The sequence below is a fragment of the Ovis aries genome, chromosome 3 (assembly GCF_016772045.2).
Source record: "Ovis aries strain OAR_USU_Benz2616 breed Rambouillet chromosome 3, ARS-UI_Ramb_v3.0, whole genome shotgun sequence".
NCBI lineage: Eukaryota > Metazoa > Chordata > Mammalia > Artiodactyla > Bovidae > Ovis > Ovis aries.
In genome coordinates this window covers 18672689-18693288 of record NC_056056.1, presented here as the reverse complement: position 1 = coordinate 18693288, position 20600 = coordinate 18672689, and the positions used below count along the sequence as shown (strand labels likewise).

The window sequence follows — 20600 nt, the reverse complement described above, 5'->3', positions numbered from 1 at the left end:
CTGCTTAACAGAATCTCAACCCTGTGAACACCCCATGGGAGAAAACCATTTTTAGAACGTTTATTTCTGGAGTCATCCCAGATAACAATCTTTCCATTCACAATTTGGTAATATGCATGAAAAGTTTTTCAAATGTTGTTGTCTTCCTCATTCCCTCTTATTTCTAGAAATTTATCCTAAAGAAATAATCCAGTGCTTAGAGATGTATATAGGGAACCACTGATAAGCTGAAACTGCATGCAGCTCGAGCGATATGGAAATGGTTAAGAGTATCTCTTATAAAATGGAATATTATGTAAGCTTTCAACATCATGATGTAGGAATATGGTCGGGATAGAATGCCAAGTTAAAAAAAGGCAGGACACAGAACTATATATTTCATCTCAATTTTTTAAAAATGTAAAACGTAGGCAAAAGGCTGAAAGGAAAGAACATCAAAATGCTAAGGTGGTGTTAAAAGAGCAGGTGCTCGGTACCTGGCAGCTGGTGCAAGCCAGGTGCCTTCCTGTGCACTGCCGCATCCTCCTCGAAGGGGCATTTCTTGGAGGAGGAGACAGTCTGGGGGCCAGGTGGCAATTCTGACTGGCCAGGGTCACAGCCTGGGAACCTCAGACTAGGAGTACAGCCCAGCCCCTCCCATCTCAGACAGGCGGGCATGCATCGGACCCTGACTTTGATCCACTGCTTTTCTGGATTTTTTTGAATGCTCTAAACTAAGCTCATATTATCTTTATCATCAGATAACAATGTAAGGAATAAATCTGAAATACCTGACCATGGCTCTCTGTACCTTTGAGATGACCAGAATCCATCTTTCTATACCAGCTTCTCCTGGACCAGCTGACATGACAAACACAGCCTCTGCAAGCTGGCCTGAGTACCTGCATCATCTCTGATGAGACACAAGCACCTGCCACCAGGCGGGTTTGGTGAGAACTCCTATCCTCTCCCATAAACCCTCTGGGTCCCGCTCAAGCCAGGCGCACGGGCATCTGGAAAGACAGCCTCACCCCTGGGTCTCACCACTTCCTCTGCTCTCTCCAACACACCGGGCCCCTCCTACTTTCAAAACTTCACACGGAACTCATTTCCATCAAGACTTCCCTGGGGTGTCCCCTCTGACGTTATAGAGACCTTTGGATGTCACCGCTGCAGATGTCTGGCACAGGGAGCCAATAATCAGTCCAGAAGGTCACGGTGTGAGCTATTAAAATGTGCCAACTGTTGTCCGTGATCACCTGATATTCTTTGATCCTGCCCTATATTAATGATGACAAAATGACACTTGGGGGGAATTCCCTGGTGGTCCAGTGGAAGAGTCAGTTTGACTCCTGGTTGAGGAACTACGATCCCTCATGATAAGTGGTGCAGCTAAATCAATAGTTAAATAAAAATTTTAAAATGACACTTGGAGTCTGTGCAGCTAACTGAACACAACCCCAGTCACCTCTGTATAAAATTCGTGCAGCAGCACACCCAGGGTTGGGAGGTGGGGAGGGGGCAAGAAATCGAGACCTATCTGAAAGGTCAGGGCGAGGTCAGGATGAAAGGTCAGGGCAAGGTCAGGCATGTTGGGACATGTCCCGGCAGAGGGCGCTGCAGACAAGCCCCAGAGACGGGCCGGCAACCAAGCCGACCAATCAGGAGCCGACACGAAGCCCTCGCCATCCAATCAGGAGCTGACACGGAGCCCTTGGACACCAATCACCACTGAGCCCGCGTTTTCTTCCTTATATGGGAGCCCTGGCCCGACTATAAAACCCCTTCCCCACCCCTCACACTTCGCAGACTCCATTTACCCTGCAGACTCCTTTTACCCCGCTGACTCCCTTTGCTTCGCAGACCCCCCTTGCTCCCTTGCTTACCCGCCCCCGGGAGTTCTGCCCGAGAGCGACGGCCCAATAAAAGGCCCTGAACAACGGTCCATAGGGGTGGTTCCTTCTTCCCGCGGCGTTTCTTACACTATCTACCAGATATTGTTGTTCAGTCCCTCTTTGCGTGTCCGACTCTGCAACCACATGGACTGCAGCACGCCAGGCTTCCCTGTCCTTCACCATCTCCTGGAGCTTGTTCAAACTCATGTCCATTGAGTTGGTGATGCCATTCAACCATTTCATCCTCCTGTCCCCTTCTCCTCCTGCCCTCAATCTTTCCCAGCCTCAGGGTCTTTTCTAATGAGTTGGCTCTTTGCATCAGGTGGCCAAGGTATTGGAGCTTCCACTTCAATTCTTTCCAGTGAATATTCAGAGTTGATTTCCTTTAGGACTGACGGGTTTGATCTCCTTGCAGTCCAAGGGACTGGATGACGTACAATAAAAATCAGTAGAATGTTGTAGATTCTCTCTTCAGGAAAAGGTATCCTCACATAATTTTTCATATAGGTATTGGGATGCATGGACCGTTTAGGCCTGTCCATAGACCCAACACACCAGGTAAAAAAGCCCTAGCTTAGACCAGCATAAATTCCCTACCCCCAAAATATGACCATGTTCAGTCAGTTCAGTTCAGTCGCTCAGTCGTGTCTGATTCTTTGCGACCCCATGAATCACAGCACGCCAGGCCTCCCTGTCTATCACCAACTCCTGGAGTTCACTCAGACTCAAATCCATCGAGTCAGTGATGCCATCCAGCCATCTCATCCTCTGTCATCCCCTTCTCCTCCTGCCTCTAATCCCTCCCAGCATCAGAGTCTTTTCCAATGAGTCAACTCTTCGCATGAGGTGGTCAAAGTACTGGAGTTTCAGCTTCAGCATCATTCCCTCCAAAGAAATCCTAGGGCTGATTTCCTTCAGAATGGACTGGTTGGATCTCCTTGCAGTCCAAGGGAATCTCAAGAGTCTTCTCCAACACCACACTTCAAAAGCATCAATTCTTCGGTGCTCAGCTGTCTTCCACAGTCCAACTCTCACATCCATACATGACCACTGGAAAACCATAGCCTTGACTAGATGGACCTTTGTTGGCAAAGTAATGTCTCTGCTTTTCAATATGCTATCTAGGTTGGTTATAAGTTTTCTTCCAAGGAGTAAGCATCTTTTAATTTCATATATTTAATTATGTGTGATCATACCTTATTATGTACAAACCACACATGATTCATGTTAATACTTGGGACATTAAGTCACAGATCTTAGTCCTCCTTCAGACGTGCTATCCTTCCATGATTAATATGTTGATCACAGTTGCTGGGATTCCACAAATTAGCCATCTAAATTCCAGTCACTGTTCTTAGCCAGCAGAGAAGAGACAACTAGGAGCTCAGAGCCTTGCCCCTGGAAGACACCTCAAGGTCTTCAAGTACACGACTCCAGCTCCCCCTTAAACTGCCCTAGAGACACCGGGCCACCTGCCAGTCCTCTCTCTGCTGGAGCCCTTTCAACAACCAGCTCACCCTGGCCAGGGCTGACACCCCAGCTAACTTCTCCCTCAGACCTGAGTCAAAACCGGCTATCTTGAAACTACCGCAGAGAGAGGGGCAGGGAATCCTCTCACTTCCTCATTCCAAGAAAGCCTTCAGATGCACGCTCTGCTCCCCTCCACGCCCCTGCAAGGGAAGATATCCCAGGTCCTTCCCACGTTCCCCCTTACCACCACGGGGTTCCCGCTCTCACGTGGGTCTCCTCTTAGAGAGCTGCTCTAACAACTCAACGGTGGGGCCACTACCTGCACACTTCCCAAAGGTCACTTGTGCTCACCTCTGGCATGCCGGTCACGTACAGGCTCACCGTGAACGTGTGACCGACCAGACTACCGGGAGGTTTTTCATCAGAGCCGCTCCAGCTCAGCCGGATGAGGTCTAGGATGCCCCCACGGCATTACTGCCCAGCGTTTCCCCCGGCACCCCATCACCCCATCTCCCCTGTGCCCCAGGCAGTGTCTCCAGGTTGCCATGGTCACAGGAGAGACTGGGAAGCAGACGTGGTTTTGAATCTCAGCTCCTCTAAGTGCCAGCTGCACAGCCCCGGTCAGTCACCCCTCTTCGGCTCAGGGACCTCATCTACAATGGAGTTATGACGGTACCTAACTCACAGTGTGAGGACTCAATGTATTTATTCGGAAGAGGGTTTGGCCTATAAATGACACTTTATATATATGAGTGTCAGATTATTATTATTATTGCTTCCATTCTTAAATTTATAAAAGTACTTCAACAGATGTACTTTCTTCGCTTTATCAGGTGTTACAATCTATTCTTTTTCAAATCACAGATAATGGTATACACATATTTTGTAGCCTCAGTTTTATTGTCTGAAAGTTTCACCATAAGCATTTTTCTTAATGTTGCTGCTGCAACTGCTAAGTCACTTCAGTCATGTCCGACTCTGTGCGACCCCAGAGACGGCAGCCTACCAGGCTCCCCTGTCCCTGGGATTCTCCAGGCAAGAACACTGGAGTGGGTTGCCATTTCCTTCTCCAATGCATGAAAGTGAAAAGTGAAAGTGAAGCCGCTCAGTCGTGTCCAACTCTTAGCGACCCCATGGACTGCAGCCTACCAGGCTCCTCCGTCCATGGGATTTTCCAAGCAAGAGTACTGGAGTGGGGTGCCATTGCCTTCTCCGTCTTCATATTGCTATATAACCATGATTCCATCAAGGAGCTATATTCTTTTTTTTTTTTTTTTTTAGGAGCTATATTCTGACTTAGTTATAGGAGGCTTTCAGGTTTTCACGTTGATAGATAATGCAAGTAGCATCTTTGTGCCTTTCCCCAAAAATGGTTTTATTTTTCTTGATGTAGCTGTTGTTCAGTCATGAAGTTGCATCTGACTCTTTGCGACTCCATGGACTGCGGCACACCAGACTTCCCTGTCCTTCACTATCTCCTGGAGTTTGCGCAAACTCACGTTCACTGACTCACTGATGCTATCTAACCATCTCATCTTCTGCCGCCCTTCTCTCCTTTTGCCTTCAATCTTTCGCAGTATCAGGGTCTTTTCCAATGAGTCAGTGCTTCCCTTTTTTCTTGATACGCATGGCCAAATTTCTTTCTAAAAACTCCATGCCCCAGTTCTCAATGCCACAACAAAGTAACAAAATACCAGTTTAACCTTATTCTCAACAAACACTGAGGATTATAACTTATGTTCTCACATAACAAGTGGAAAATCATGCCAGATATCGTACCTGCTTAATGCACCTTCCGTTTCACTTCCTAAATAATTACATATATTTTTGAATTGTTCTATCCTAATTATGATATGGCAATAAAAATAATCCTCTGTGTTAACAGCCACATTCTTTTAAGCATTGCAAATAACAGAGAGAAACAAAGTTGAACTCTCATTTTCTTTTGCAGGTAGTAGATGATAAGGGTCTGAAGAAAAACTAGCGTTTCTCTCTTTGTATTCTTCATTTCAAGGATGTGCCAATTTCTCTAGGATGTTCAGACTAAGGGTAAAGAAGGAATATCTCACTCTCGGTAAAAATAGCTCCATCAAGCTTTTAAGCTAGAGGAATTCTAGAGAAGTGAAAATGAAAATCTTCTGTTGCTTCCTTTTCGATAAAGATGAATTTTCCACCCACTGATATGTCAAACAGCTGAAAAATGTTGGCGTCAACTTCCCAGGGGGGAAAAAAAGCACCTAAGAGCTGAGAAAGAGATTGCAAAAAGTCTAGACTAAGAAAGGATTAGAATAAATATGAACTGTTTTTTTTTTTTTAAGAGGTCAGACAGCAGTCTATTTTAGGTGGGAAAGATTACTGTGGAAACAGTTTCTCAACAAATCATCACAGTAACTGCTTTTGTAAACCTGTACACAAGACAATCTAGAAAATACCTCTAGCTGTGTTGTTATCCTTTTGGAAACTGGAAGCAAACATAATATACTTGTTATTGTGCGAGAAAATTATTGTTTTGCATATACGGGGACATGGTCCAATGTTTAAAGTGGGGGTGGGGTGTATTCTCAAGACCAGCAGCTTCAGCATCACCTGGGAACTCATTCATGTGGAAAATACTCAGGCCCCACCCTGAACTGACTGAGCCAGAAACTCCTGAAGGCAGAGACCAGCAGCCTAGGCTTTAACAAGACCTGCAAGGGGTTCTGGAGTGCTCTCACATGTCGGAACCACTGCTCTGAGACAAGGGCCGGCAAACTTTTCCTAAAAGTCAGAGAGAAATATTAAAAGCTTTTGCAGGCCAAGAGATAATCCTGAGGTTACTGGGTAGATATGCACTCAGGTGCTAAAAACCATTCTTTGCTCACAGGCTGTAAATAGCACAGCTGGTTGCTCCGAGACATCTCAACTGCCTCCCCTTCTACATACAAAAATCTATATAAATCCTGTTTACAGCTAAAACTGCAAGCTTAAACTCTACTCGGTGCTCTGCAGTGACCTAAATGGGAAGGAAATCCAAAAAAGAGGGGATATATGTATACATATGACCCAGGTCTCCCATATGGTGGGCAGATTCTTTACCACCTGAGCCACCTGGGAAACCCTTATTAATTAAACCCACGTTCATTTCAAGGAAGCAATCTGTTGATCTGAATTTCCCAATCACTGTGCTGTACAGCAGAAACTGATATGGGATGTAAAGCAACTATACTCCAAGTTTTAAAAAGGATTTTAGAAAAATAGGATTATAAGTTTACCTCTCCTGCACTAAAAGGACAGTGTAAGAACCTACAGCAGAAACATAACAATATACAAATGAGTGTTACCAGCACGTACTGTGCATCTGCCAGCCTCCATGCTGGCCACTGCAAGGAACACACAAGAAGTACATCTGCACCTGCCTCACTGTGTATGTCCAGAATCACGTCTCTCACTTTTCCGTGTTATCTCAGGCCTATGAAATATTAACGTTCTCATTTTACAAGTGCAGCAACTGAGGCACAGAATAGTAAACGACACTCCCAGTGACTTTCTGAGCAGCACCACCCACTTGGCCTTCGGCATTCTGATACCCATTAAACCACACTGCCTCTCAGAATGGGTGAAGGACCTCAGGGTTTGTCATCTAATCACAGGGCAAAGATCAAGAGACATAAAACTCTTAGGAAACAATAAAGAGCAAGATTTAAAGAGTGAACAGAGTTTGCATATTAGTCTCTTTCAGTTTTGACCTCAAAACTCAAAATTCAGAGGGGAAGTGTGGTCAGCAGAACGCTGTCTCCTCCCCCACAAAGACATCCACCTCCTAATCCCTGGAGTGGGGATGGTGGGGTGTGCTGCCATCTGAGGTTGCAGATGGAATTCGAGTTGTTAATCAGCTCAGCTGAGCAGGGAAGCTTATCTGGGATCATCCCGGTGGGCTCCCCCGACATAATCACGGGACGAGGGAAGAGGCAGTGTTGCTGGGGACTGAGCCGTGAGCCACTCCCCAACCCCCAAAGCCAGAATCCCCAGTTTGATGATACTCAGGGGCCAGTCCTTTGGGAAGTGATTAGGTTTAGATGTGATTAGGGGGACAGGGCCTCAAAATGGGATTAGTGTCCTTACACTAATAAAAAGAGACACCAGAGAGCCCACCAGCTCTAACACGCCTACACTCTCCATCTCTCTCTTTACCATGTGCGGAGATGACCATCTACAAACCAGGAAGGGAGCCTTCACAAGAACATGAGCACACCGGTGCCCTGACCTTGGCCTTCCAGGCTCCAGAACTGTGAGACAAATGTCTGACATTTAAGCCCCGCAGCCGGTGGCACTGTTATGGCAGCCCCAGGCAGAGGAAGACAGTGATGGAGTATGAGAAAGCCTGCACCAGCCGTGGCTGGCTCTGAAGATGGAAGGAGGACACGAGCAGAGGAACACAGGGGCCTCTAGAAGCCGGAAAGGGTAGGGAAACCTCCCTGCCTCCAGGAAGGAAGCCAGCTCACACTGTGATTTCAGCCTGGTGAGATCAGCTTGGACTCCTGATCTTCAGAGCTGGAAGATAAATCATTGTTATTTTAAGGCACCCTGTGGTAATTACAGCAGCCACGGGACACTAGTACAAGACAGTGAAAGGAGGCCAGTACCGTGTCAGGTCCTGGCTGGATGGGGAAGGCTGGGCAGGCCTGGGACAGGAGAGCGTGTGCACAGACCAGGAGCAGGACCACTCGGGGCACAGACATGGAGGTGACACGCTCCTGCAGCAGGAGGCACCAGCCAGCCTGGGAGAGCCCTCAGGTAGGATGGGGCCAACCCACCACCAACCGTGAAACTTGGCAGAGAAGTCCCTCTGGCACATAAATTAAGGAACATGAGACAGGAAAAAGTATACAGCAGTGTGAGGCATAAATACTAAATTATCTTCACTGTTCTAATAATGCATAAAATGAGTGTTCTTCCTACCTGCCTAAGGAAATCAACTCTGAATATTCATTGGAAGGATAGATGCTGAAGTTCCAATACTTTGGCCACCTGATGCAAAGAGCCAACTCACTGGAAAAGACCCTGATGCTGGGAAAGATTGAGGGCAGGAGGAGAAGGGGATGACAGAGGATGAGATGTTTGGATGACATCATCAACTCAATGGACATTAATTTGAGCAGACTCTAGGAGACAGGGAAGCCTGGCGTGCTGCAGTTCATGGGGTCCCAAAGAGTTGGACAGGGCTTAGCAACTGAACAACAAGGATGATCAAACCACTATGGTGACTCCTCCTGGAACTGTCTTCAGAGCCAGAAGGACGGTAGTTACAACGCTCCTAACCGAATCGTCGCCAGCAGCTCAAACCCTTACTGAATCTGCCTGGCTTACTTCTGACATCTAGTTCTAAAACGGTTTAATCTATCCTTAAATCCCCCCACTAAATATAATCAAGAAAATGAGAAGAGATCCAAAATGCTGTGAACTATGTCAGCAGCTCACATGAGAAGGTACAGGGTTTCCTTGGGTGACTGTTTTGAAGGAGACAACACTTGCTCTGAAATAAAGATTCCAGGATCAGTACTCTGGCTTAAAAAAAAAAAAAAAGTTCAGACTCACAGCCTTATAATAACTCAAACTTGGCATGATGTAAAGATGGGTAAAAGGCGACAAAATAGAGGTCCCCTCCCCCGGCAAGGTCAGGCTGAAGATTAGCCTGCTCTGTGCAGTGCTTCAGAAAGAACAGGCTGGTGCCTAGAATGCCGTGTCAAAATTCCAGGCAAATGCCTCAACCTCCTGAAGCCTCAGTTTCCTTTCCAACCAAGTGGCAAAATGCCATTTCAAGCAGATGGAAGAGCACGTGCCGAGGAAAGAGGTCACAAAGTGTGGCACCTGGGGCACACAGCGAGTTGCATGCGCGCAAAGAAGGGTGCAGAGAGGTGGGAGGAACTCTGCACAGGTATCCAGGGTCCAGGGGATGCCAGGAGCTGGGATCACGTCTGGTCTCCTGCCCTGTTGACTGGGCTGAGGCTTGAGGTGGGGGCAGGTTCAGGGAGGCAGAGGCAGTTTCATAGGCAAATAAATTTGGAAAAGGTTAAGACCAGTTCCCCCTCACAATCCACTCTAGCATGTTACCCTTTTTGGCTAGTTTCGCAGGAAGAGAAACCTGTCACCTGTGCTTTGGTCCAATTTCCCTAAAATGTTTGGAGTCCACAGAAGCATGTCCTTCCTCATTTCTCTCAAGCTTTGGAACTTCACAAACATCAATGTGGACAACCAAGAAACACTGCAGAGTTGTGAGCACGGAAGTGACATCACCGAGTCGTGTTTCAGAAAATGACTCTGGGTGGGGGCAGGTTATGAGGTTTAAGGCACGTGTTCCACAGTACAGGTCAGAAAGGCGGATCAGCCACCAGTGGAGTTCAATCCATACAGGTAGCTTCCAGACGCCAAAGTGCACATACCTTCCCCTCCTAATGCTCGTTTGCTGTTCAGCTGCCCTGCCGGGCCCTAGGCCAGCCTCGAGAGCCACGGAAAGTCCTTCCTCGAGGAGGGCAGCGGTCACGCAGACGTGTCCACATGACTTCATGTTATTTCTGATCAGAACAACTTCTCAATGCAGGACTTCAAGGTCATTTTTGAACCTGATCAGACTATGAAATATCCCTTTTACACAAGCTTTAAATGATTAACTTAAATGTTTATAAGTGAACACAATTTTTAAAAATCTCTTAAGATACTTTTTGCAATCTGCTGTTTGTCAAAAAAATTGACATCCATCTCTTAGTGGTTTCTTGACGTCTGGAAGATAGCCTGCCAGGGTCATCAGTGGCAGCCTCACAGCAGAGGGGCCACTGATCACAGCCCTGCCAGCAGGAGGCTGAGCTCCAGAAACATCCAGAGAACGCCTGTAACCTTTGCCCTCAGTGTCCTCTTTGTAAAACGAGGACCATGTGTTGCAAAGATGAGTGTAAAGGTATAGAACACCAAGGTACAGAGAAACGTTCAAAAGCATAAGACGATCATTATTCTGTCTACCCCCCACTTTAACCAGGAAAAATGCTTTTTTTGGGGGTGACCACCTTTTTGGGTATTGAAAAACCCTTGTTTCAGCAAACGTCAGGGCTCTAGAAAGTGGAGGAAGGAAGCTTTATGCTCTGGTCTCTGACATTTACTTTTAATAGGAAAAAAAATTAATAAAAATTTCCTGATATGTTTACTTCCAGTGAGGTGTTAGTCACTGAAAACTCCACTTCCTTCTTTCATAAAATCAGCGGTTGTCAGGTAATCAGGTAACATCTACATATTGGCAAGCTAAGCATGGTGGTGGTTTTGTTTTCTTTTGTTGCTTGTTTTTAAAAAGCTGTCGAGGATAAACAACAAGGTCCCACTGTGTATAGCACAGGGAAAACTACATTCACTATCCTGTGATAAACCATAATGGAAAAACACATGGAAAAGACTGTGTATATATGTATACCTGAATCACTTTGCTGCATTGGATTTAATACAACATTGTTAATCAACTACACTTCAATAAAATAGATTTTAAAAGAGAGCTGTAGAGGACTGTGAGGATCGAGACGGGGGTTTCTCCAGCTTCATTACTGACATTTGGGGCCAGATGATTCTTTGCTGGGGGCTGTCCTGTGTGTCACAAGACCTTCAGCAGCAACCCTGGCCTCTAACATTAGGTACCAGCAGCGAGTGTGCATGCACAAAACACACACACACACATCCTTCAGTTGTCAGTGTGTGTGCGCGTTGTGTTGATGGTGGCAAATCACTCCGGCTGAGAACCACTGATCTGCATCCAAACCCAAATGCACTATTTCAGAGACAAGGAAGCCAGGGCTAAAAGACTCTAAGTGCTTGCTTCAGGGCACAGCAGCCCCGTGCCACAAACTCCGGGCCCAAAAAGCTTTCCAGTTTAGTGGGGGACCAGCTCAGTGGGGAACCTGACTCCCAGCTCTTCTTGGCTTTCCTAAACTTATTTCACATTCATTTGGCACTTGTCATAAACAATTAACACCTGTCCAATCATCTTAACATCAATATAATTACAACATATAAAGTATCCAAAATAAAGGGAGGAGAAATATCTATAAAGTCAAAACTCTGCAACACTCATTTTTAGCCTATTTTCCTCAACAAATATTTTCTCCTATGGATAAGCTCTTCTCCCTATCTTGGTAAATTTTTAATTTTCTCTTTATCCTTGATGTCACAACAGGAGGACAAGTCTTGAGATATTAGTACACACATAGCCACCCATACGTATATGTATGGGTGGATATTAGTACACACACATTTATATAAAACTTGTTTCCCTGAGAATTTAGTGGACTCTCTAAATCTGAGATCTGAAATCTTTCTTTAGTTCCAGGGACTTTTTTTCAGCTGCCAATTAAAAAAAATTCCCCCCTTTCTACTCTCTGTTCCCTCTTTTGGAGCTCATTTTAGGTGGATGCTAATATTGACTCTTTTGAATCTATTCTCATTGGAGCTTAATTTTTATTTCACAGTGTCCATCTGTTCACCTCCTTGTGTTCACATAACATGGGGCCCCACTAATTCCATCTTCCTATGTGTGTAGCTTGCCATTTATCAAATTTTAGTTTTCATTTCAACAAGCTGATTTAAAAAAAAAAAATCTCCAAGCCTTTTACTGGTTCTTTTTCACTAGTACTTGCCCATTTCAATAATTTAATAACCTCCCTAGCCCCTTGAATAATCCAAATCATTCATTCTTACTGAAAAGTCTTGCTTTGATTGCCTTATTAAATCTGTTTCTTCAAGTATGAGATTTTCAGCTTCTCGTCAACTGTTAGGCTATTCTTGATACTATCTGAGAAAGTCAGATTTTCATTTTGATGAAGTCTATCTATTTTTTTTCTTCTTTGTTTATAGCTTTCTTTGCCCTACACAAGAAACTTTTGCCTACTCCAGGGTGCAAAGATATCCTCCTGTGTTCTTCAAGAAGTTTTGTAGGTTTAGCTTTTATACTTAAATCTATGATGCATTTCAAATTAATATTTTGTGTAAGGGATGGGAGAGGGTCATGGCTCCCTTGCTCCCATGTAGATATTCGGCTGTTTTGGCAGCATTTGTTAAATTTTAGAATCAGCTTGTCAGTTCCCCTGCTGACGTTTTGATTAGGATTATGTTGAATAGTAACATCAATTTGGGAAGCAATGACATCTTAACAATATTGTCTTCCAACCCCCACACACACCATATACCTCTTCATTTATTTAGGTCTTCTCTAGTTTCTGTCAGCAGCGTTTTGTAGTTTCCAGTGTCAGTTTCTTACGTATCTTTTGTTAAATCTGTTCCTAAATATACTTGGCTATTCTCAACTGCAGTATCATCTTTGTAGCTGAAATCTACTATTCTTCACTGTCTTGGTCTGCACAGCACTCCCTGGAGGAGAAACAGAGCAGCTAATAGAGCTGTGCTCACATGACTGGGGACTCTTTCTTAACATCGTTATGGCAGTGTGTACATGTCCGTCCCAAACTCCCTGTCTCTTTCCTCCATCTGCCCCCTCTGGTAACCGTAAGTTTGTTCTCTGAGTCTGTTTTACAGGTGACTCTTGAATAAGGCGGGGATTAATCAGGGTATAATTTATAGCCAGCCCTCTATATCCACGGTTCCTCCATATCCTCAGATTCAACCAACCATGGACCTTATTTGAATTCGCTACTGAAAAAATATCCCCGTGTAGGTGGACCTGCACAGTTCAAACCAGCATTGTGCAAGGGTCACCTGCATTTGAGCTGAGGGATGGGGCTGTTAACATGGGACCGTGAGGGTCACCTGCATTTGAGCTGGGGGGCGGGGCTGTTACATGGGACCCGCAAAGATCACCTATATTTGAGCTGGGGGACAGGGGTGTCACGTGGGACCCGGAGGGTCATTTGCACTTGAGCTGGGGGACGGGGGTGTCACGTGGGACCTGCACTTCCAGAAGGTCTCACAGCCCTCCTCCTGACACCACACCACCAGCAGCACTCCCTGCCCTCTGCTCCAGTCACTGTCTTCCCTGAAGGGAGGGGTCACGACGGTGAAGGGCACAACATGGTGCTCCCGGGGGCGCAGCCCGGCCCCCTCCCCTCCCAGGCCACCGCCTGTAGGCGCCCCCGGGGCACCTGCCTCCCTCAGCAGCAGTGTTTGTCTCCCACCAGCCAGCCTTTCTCTCTGCCTACCATCAGCCCTGCTCCAGTCTCTTCAGGATTCCTCACAACTGCTGGTCCCCCGAGGCTGCCATCTTCTTCTTTCTGAGTCAAACTTCACAGTCACTTAATGACTTAAAAAACACTTTCTATCATTTGTAAGGTCTTGTGCAGGGAGCAGACCCGCCACATACATGCAACCCGTCATTTTCAGGTCAAAAGTTCCATGTTTTTGTTTTTAACATATAATGAAGTCTATATCAAATATTACTACAATCAAATTAGTTGATTATGCTTTTTTATTTATTTTCTTTCCAGACAAGACAGGTAAGAGAGAAAATGGAAAGGGCATCTGGCGTAATTAACAAACAGCACAAAGTGAGCCCACCCCCGAACCAGTCTGACAAAGCTGTTTACACAGGGTGATTACGGCAAACTCACCTATACTTCAGAGGACAAGAAACACACGCGCGCCTAAGAATGACACATCCCAGCTCACCTCTCTAATCTGCACACCCAGAAAAAGAAGTCTGGTTGATTATTCACTCATGGTAATTAACATTATGATATCCGGACTGCGAATACAAAAGTGTCCATAAAGAAAACTAGAAAAAAGCGCATACTCACCCAGCCCAGAGATATTTATTGCTTTCACGGATTTCTTCATTTTGTAGAGAACCATCCTGTCCACGTCCAAGGCCTAAAATACAGAGAATATACTCATTAACACACGCTTGAGCTTAGATCACAGCTACAGAGAACAGCCACACGGGAGCCACAAGGAGGCCGGTCTGGGGCCACCTCCCTGCGACCAGGGCTCAGCGCGGTGGGGAGGCAGGTGGTCCCTAAAAGCCACCCACCCACTCGGGCCTTGCCACGCCCGAGTTGTCTCTGATCGCTGTGCCCCCTGGATGCTGGCCTCCTGCAGTGTAGCGAGTCAACCTGGACCAACTCTGCTTCCACCAACCCTCAGTTTATCCCTACGAACCAGCCAGGCCTGGGGACGTGCCAGCCTTGCCAGGGCCTGGACCAACCACCACACCATAGGTATATACAGCTCTTACGATGCCTAGCACATAGTAAGGGCTCAACTAATATTTGTTCAATGACTAATCATACCTGGAGTTTTAATCACAAAAGACACAGGGGTAAAATGTCCTTTTATCCCAATGGAACTCTACAGAAGAGCAAGGGGTGCCACTTTTTGTTGTGATAGGAGAGAAAAAGCATTTGTAAACCAGGACAGGGACACCAAACACAGGACTTTCGTGAAGACTAAACGCACACCTGCAGGGAAATAGCCAGCCTAATATCTGGTATATAATAGATAATCAATAACAGTACTTGTTACTCATTTTGAGTTTGATCAAAAAAGTACAATGACGGATCATCTTGCACAGAGCACACCTCTGCCCAGAGAGACAGAGTCTGGACGTCTGGCTTTCCTGAATCTCCTCTTGAATCCATTTTCAACGTGAGGTCAGTTGCTCAGTTGTGTCCGACTACTGAGACCCCATGGACTGTAGCCCACCAGGCTCCTCTGTCCATAGGATTCTTCAGGCACGAATACTGGAGTGGGTAGCCATTCCTTTCTCCAGGGGATCTTCCTGATCCAGGGACTGAGCCCACATCTCCCGCTTGGCAGGTGGATTCTTTACCACTGAGCCACCGGGGAAGCCCTTTTCAATACCTGCTTCGTAAGTCCTAGTTCTAACGCAGCAATGACGATCTTTTGCTAGACGCTAAAAACAGATGTGACTGCTGCTGACAATTTTACACAGAAAAATGATCCCAAGGCACCAGATATTTGACAGAGTGGTTAAATACAAAGAAAGGATGCAATAAAAAAGCATTGTTTTCCAATATTCTGTAGGAAAGAGTAGGTAGGGACTAATCTAAGGCAGTAAACATAATTATAGAGAATTAGCTTTTATTTTCCTAGGAGGTCATCTCTAATCCATTCCTGACTTTCCCTTGAGATATAAAAAGAGATTTGGAAACAGCCAATAACCCATGAAAATCACTACTGAACTATCTTTCTCACAAAATCTCATCAATTTTTACTGCCCACGCATGCACCAACTCCCAAGGTCCCCAGGGCTAGCAAGAAGACAGGGTTTGCTCAGGGCTGTGTCAGAAACTCTACTTCCTGAAGCTTGGACAATGATGTGTCAGAGAACACAGCTCTCACATACAAAGACACAAGTTCAATACAGGCATCAAAAGCTCCGGAAGGCCCCAATCCCCACAAGGGGCCACTACTGAAAAACACATCTGTTCTCCTTAACATCTCACCTAGCGTCTCGAGAGAATTTGGTCTTGCCCAGACTTTGGAATCACTAGAAGAGAATCTGTTGTGCCTGCGTGCTTAGTCGCGTCCAGCTCTTTGCAACCCCAGGTACTGTAGCCTGCCAGGCTCCTCTGTCCCTGGGATTCTCCAAGTAAGAATACTGGAGTGGGTTGCCATGCCCTCCTCCAGGGAGTCTTCCCCAACCAGGGAAGGAACTTGTGTCTCCTGCCTTGGCAGATGGATTCTTTACCACTGCGCTGTGTAGAAAAGTGTGTAAAGAGTCTGACTTGCCTTCAAATAATAAAACCTGCTCCTCTTTCTAAAGCTTCCCACAGACAGCAGAAGACATCAACAGCAGCCTGGTCAGACTATATTGAAACACTGCAAGTCAGCCAGTATTCATATTAAGCCCCTCCTGTGTGGTAGAAGGTGTGAAGGTTGAAAACATTCTGCCCAGAAGAGAGAAACTCACAAGAGTCCGAGGGACCGCTCCCTGCCCAGGAGGTCCTAGGACAACCTCTCAGCTCTTCAGCAAAGCTTGATGAACCTGCACCCTGAACTTCCGTTACAATGAACTAATGAGGCTCCTCCCATCAACCTGCTACCTTCTCTTGGCTTCCAAATACTGTACACCTCCTCCCTCCACCACCCAGAACACTCTCCCTTCCTCCTCGTGACCCTCAGCTTCCACACTGAATCTGGCTTGATTGGTTTAAGAGGTACCTCTTCCTCCTCAAAGTCTTCTTGGATGGGTCATCTGGGTGCTCCTCACAGCTTCTCCTACTGAGTACTATGCTTAAGAACTGACTCATTGGAAAAGACCCTGATGCTGGGAAAGATTGAAGGTGGGAGGTGAAGGTGACGACAGAGGATGAAATGTTGGATGGAATCACCAACTCAATGAACATGAGTTTGAGCAAGGTCCGGGAGTTGATGATGGACAGGGAGGCCTGGCGTGCTGCAGTCCGAGGGGTCGCAAAGAGTCGGATGTGACTGAGCGACTGAGCTGAAGATTTACTGAGTACCTACCACGAGCTGAATATGAGCTATATTATACAGATACGATGGTGCGCAAAACAGGACCTGCCCCTGCCTTCATGGAGCTTATAATCTAGCAACTCAAAGCCTGAAATAAACACAAATTAACTGTGACCACAGCCAGTGGTCCAGGATTGAGCTTGACCTGTTTTTCTGCTTGACCAGCTCTGCCTCAATATGGATGCTGTCTCGTAGGGTACCTACCAGGCCCAAGTGTCTGCTGAGCACGGAAATGTAGCTCATGGCACACCTTAAAGTGATGCTGTTTTGGACATAGTAGGTTAAGTAAATATAAATAAAACTAATTTTACTGTTTCTTTAATGTTCTCTTCTAAGGACAGACAAGGAGCAGCCACTGAAGTCTTCTTGGCAGAGGGCAGAGGGGAGGGAAGGTCATGCGGACTCAGTGAGAACATGGATCTGGGCAGGCAGGGGAGTGGATTCAGGGAAAGCACACCCAAAGGTGGGGGACCGGCTGGGCCCCACAGTGGGAAGCTCGAGGCAGGGCAGCAGACACGTTGGAAAGGTCTGCGAGTGGCCACCGAGATCTACTCTCAACCAGGCTTCAACTCTCTAGCTGCTGGTCCTCCGAGAGAGTAATCTGTCCACGAAGGCTTTGGCTCGATCACACTTGAGAAAAATGGGAACTTCAGTGTGGAAGGCTGACAGCAGAGGAAACCCCTTTATCACAAGGTTAAACTCTGACATTCTCCTCCCAGGTTGTACTGTGGGACACACCCCTCCCTGATCATTCAAAGTCTTATAAAAATATACCGCCCCATGGAATCCTCACCTTGTCATTAAAGGGTCATGCTGTTTCCTGAACTCAGAAAAGAGCAGATAAGCAGTAACAGCTGCTTTTCCAGTCTGTTAGGAAGAGCCTGGAAGTAAAGGTGAGGTGGGCGGTAGAGGTAATTTTTAATTAAAATTACAAGAGGGAAATGCAATTACCGCCCCACTCAAAAACACACCCCTCATTATGGTGCATATTTACAGATAAATTAAGGTTGAACTTGGTCAGAAGTTCAAGTGATGAAGACTTGAGTGCTGGAAAAAGCCTCTGTCGTTTACATATAAAAACAGCATAGGAATCTTAGAACAAAAATAATAAAAATTTGAGAGTTTCAAGGAACCAAAAGCTTCTACCAATTGGGCTGAGATTTCTAACCAGATCACACCCTCACCCACACCCTACCCTCTCTAAAATCTACGGGAGCTCAGGAAAAGAGGGAAAAAAAGCTGTAATTACCACCAGAATTTGCATATAAAAACTATAAACAAGCAAAAATATAATAGACAATACAGCCCTAAGCAGGCATCGTGCAACAGCCTACGTCTGGCCAAAGACCATTAATTCTGAGGAGCCGGACCACAGCTGACCTTTAGTTTATAAAGCAAATTTCAGAGTAAATTTATCACATAAACAAGGCTGTGGGGATGTGTCTCAGATATTTCAGAGGAAAATAAACAACTGTCCACAAGCACTTTTAAGGCCTCTCTTTTAATCCCCTAAACTGTTGTATTAATAGCCACAGTTCTTATTTATTCATGGAAGCAGCTCTCCTCTGAGTCCACGGCTGGTCCAGGGCTGTGTGCAACGTGGGAAAGGACATCTTCCTGGGAGGACGCACACACTTCTTTTCAGACCCATGCTGTCCAGGATGGCAGCCACCAGCCACAGACGAATATTTAGAGTAAAATTACAGAGTCAACTCCTCAGCCTCGCTCCCTTTTCTCTGGAGTTCCAGTCATGGACCAGAGACCATTTCTAAGCAGGTTGCCCTTGATGCTTCTCCTCTTCTCTGCGGGTGCCTCTCTGTGCCACCCTCCAGGGCTGCCCCATAAAACACTGGGAGCACTTAGGGGCCCATGCCCTCTTCCCCCAGTGACCTTAGCACCAACATCACCATGGGACATGCCTGCTCCCAGGGCTCTATGGGGACCTCCATTCTGGCACAAAGGCACCCTCGTCCTGATGCTGGACTGTGGGACCACACCTCAAGGCTGTCTGAAGCAAGCCTCAGGCATCTGGGGTCGACAGGCATGTCCGCCCCTCAGTCTGTTTACAGGTGGCTATGAGCCAAGGACCTGTCCAATCTATGTGACGATGGGGTGGTGCAGGATACTAACTTTGAACCCCCGTTAAAAGAAAGGTTCATACATCAACTATACTTCAATTAAATAAATGAGTAAGAAAAAAAAAAAGTGAGAGAAAGAAATGTCATCCTCCCAGAAGGAATTCCACTCTTCTCATTAGTAGACCTGCATTACCAAAAAACCCTAAAGAAGGCTGAGCACTGAAGAACTGATGCTTTCAAACTGTGGCGCTGAAGAAGACCCTTAAAGCATCCCTTGGACAGCAAAGAGATTCAACTAGTCAATCCTAAAGGAAATCAACCCTGAATATTCATGGGAAGGGCTGATGTTGAAGCTGAAGCTCCAATACCTTGGCCACCTGATGTGAAGAACCGATTCACTGGAAAAAGACTCTGATGCTGGGAAAGACTGAAGGCAAAAAGAGAAGAGGATGGCAGAGAATGAGATGATTAGATAGCATCACCGACTCAATGGACATGAACCTGAGTAAACTCCAGGAGATAGTGAAGAACAAGGGAGTCTGGCATGCTGCAGTTCATGGGGTCACAAAGAGTTGGACACGACTTAAGAGGCTGAACAGCAACAAAACCAAAAGAACTATACTTCATCATCATTATTATATTTTGATTTTTATTGATAAAAAAATGTTGTGGAAATTTATTTTCTCTCTCATTATCTAAGCATATACACAGTTTCCTCAATTTTGCCTCTGGGGCTGAAAAGCCTGAAATATTTACTATCTGGCCCTTTGCAGATAAACTCTGCTGACCTCTGACCTGCGGATCCACAGAAACGTTTCTCCAGCACCGTCAGGCGCCCTGCTGCTCCTGCCCTGACCTGAAGGGCCAGCTTCATCCCCAGCTCCCTAAGGTCACCAACTGGAGCCAGCAAGGGTGGCGATGGCCTGGCCTATTGTTGGAAACCAGAGATGCTGCCCGGGAGGACAGCAGACCACAGGCCTCTCCATTCAGGCTGCGATCCAAGCCTGACCCATCTCCTGTCCCCTCAGTCCTTTCAAGAAGGACCAACTGGAGAGGAAACGACAGATTTGAAGGACAGAAGACCAAATAGCAAAAGAAAACAATGCGCAGACCTGTGCCCTAAGGACAGCTTTGCCAAGAAAGGGTTGTACCGACATCGAGATGGTGGCTTTGCCTCATCGCATGTTTGACCTGACTTCTGAAGTCACAGAGAACATTAATGACAGTGTCAAATATTTCCAGAAGCCTTTTGGGAGAAACAGAAATGCACTGTGGCCTGCAGGCTCGGTTTAAAGTGAGAGCAATAATGGATTGCCCTCCTCCTGGGAATAAAGCAGAGGCTAGGAGAATAGCAGGTGTCATGAAAAATAAAGATCAAATAAATAGCCAAGCTGGATCACAGCTGTGTGCAACGTGTGCATGAGGACAAACCAGAAGGTCGAACTTTGGTGTTGCCTAATAAAATCAAAGTTACTCATAGTATGTGAATATCTGCATTGGAAGATACGTACAAAGATGTTCATGGCATGCTTCCGAGGAGCTGAGGACTGGGCAAAACCAAATGCCTATCAATGGGAAAATGGATGAACTGTCGTATATACCTACAACAGAATGCTACACAGTGATGGAAACGAGCAAACTTTGCCCACACAGAACACAAATGAAAATTCACAGAAATATTAAACAAGCAATTTGCAAAAGTAAATGTGCAATATAATAC

General features: G+C 46.1%; 1 protein-coding gene across 3 annotated transcripts in view; it reads right to left on the bottom strand.

The window, feature by feature from the left end:
- ASAP2 (ArfGAP with SH3 domain, ankyrin repeat and PH domain 2) overlaps positions 1 to 20600 on the bottom strand; it is a 155836-nt gene that overhangs the window by 94710 nt on the left and 40526 nt on the right. For all 3 annotated transcript variants that reach the window (XR_009599750.1, XM_027966504.3, XM_027966506.3), the window contains exon 2: positions 14102 to 14174. Coding sequence is in view for 2 of the 3 variants with exons in the window: in XM_027966504.3 (XP_027822305.1) it covers positions 14102 to 14174 (73 nt within the window). In the remaining variant the exon portion in view is untranslated. The remainder of the gene's footprint in view (positions 1 to 14101; positions 14175 to 20600) is intronic.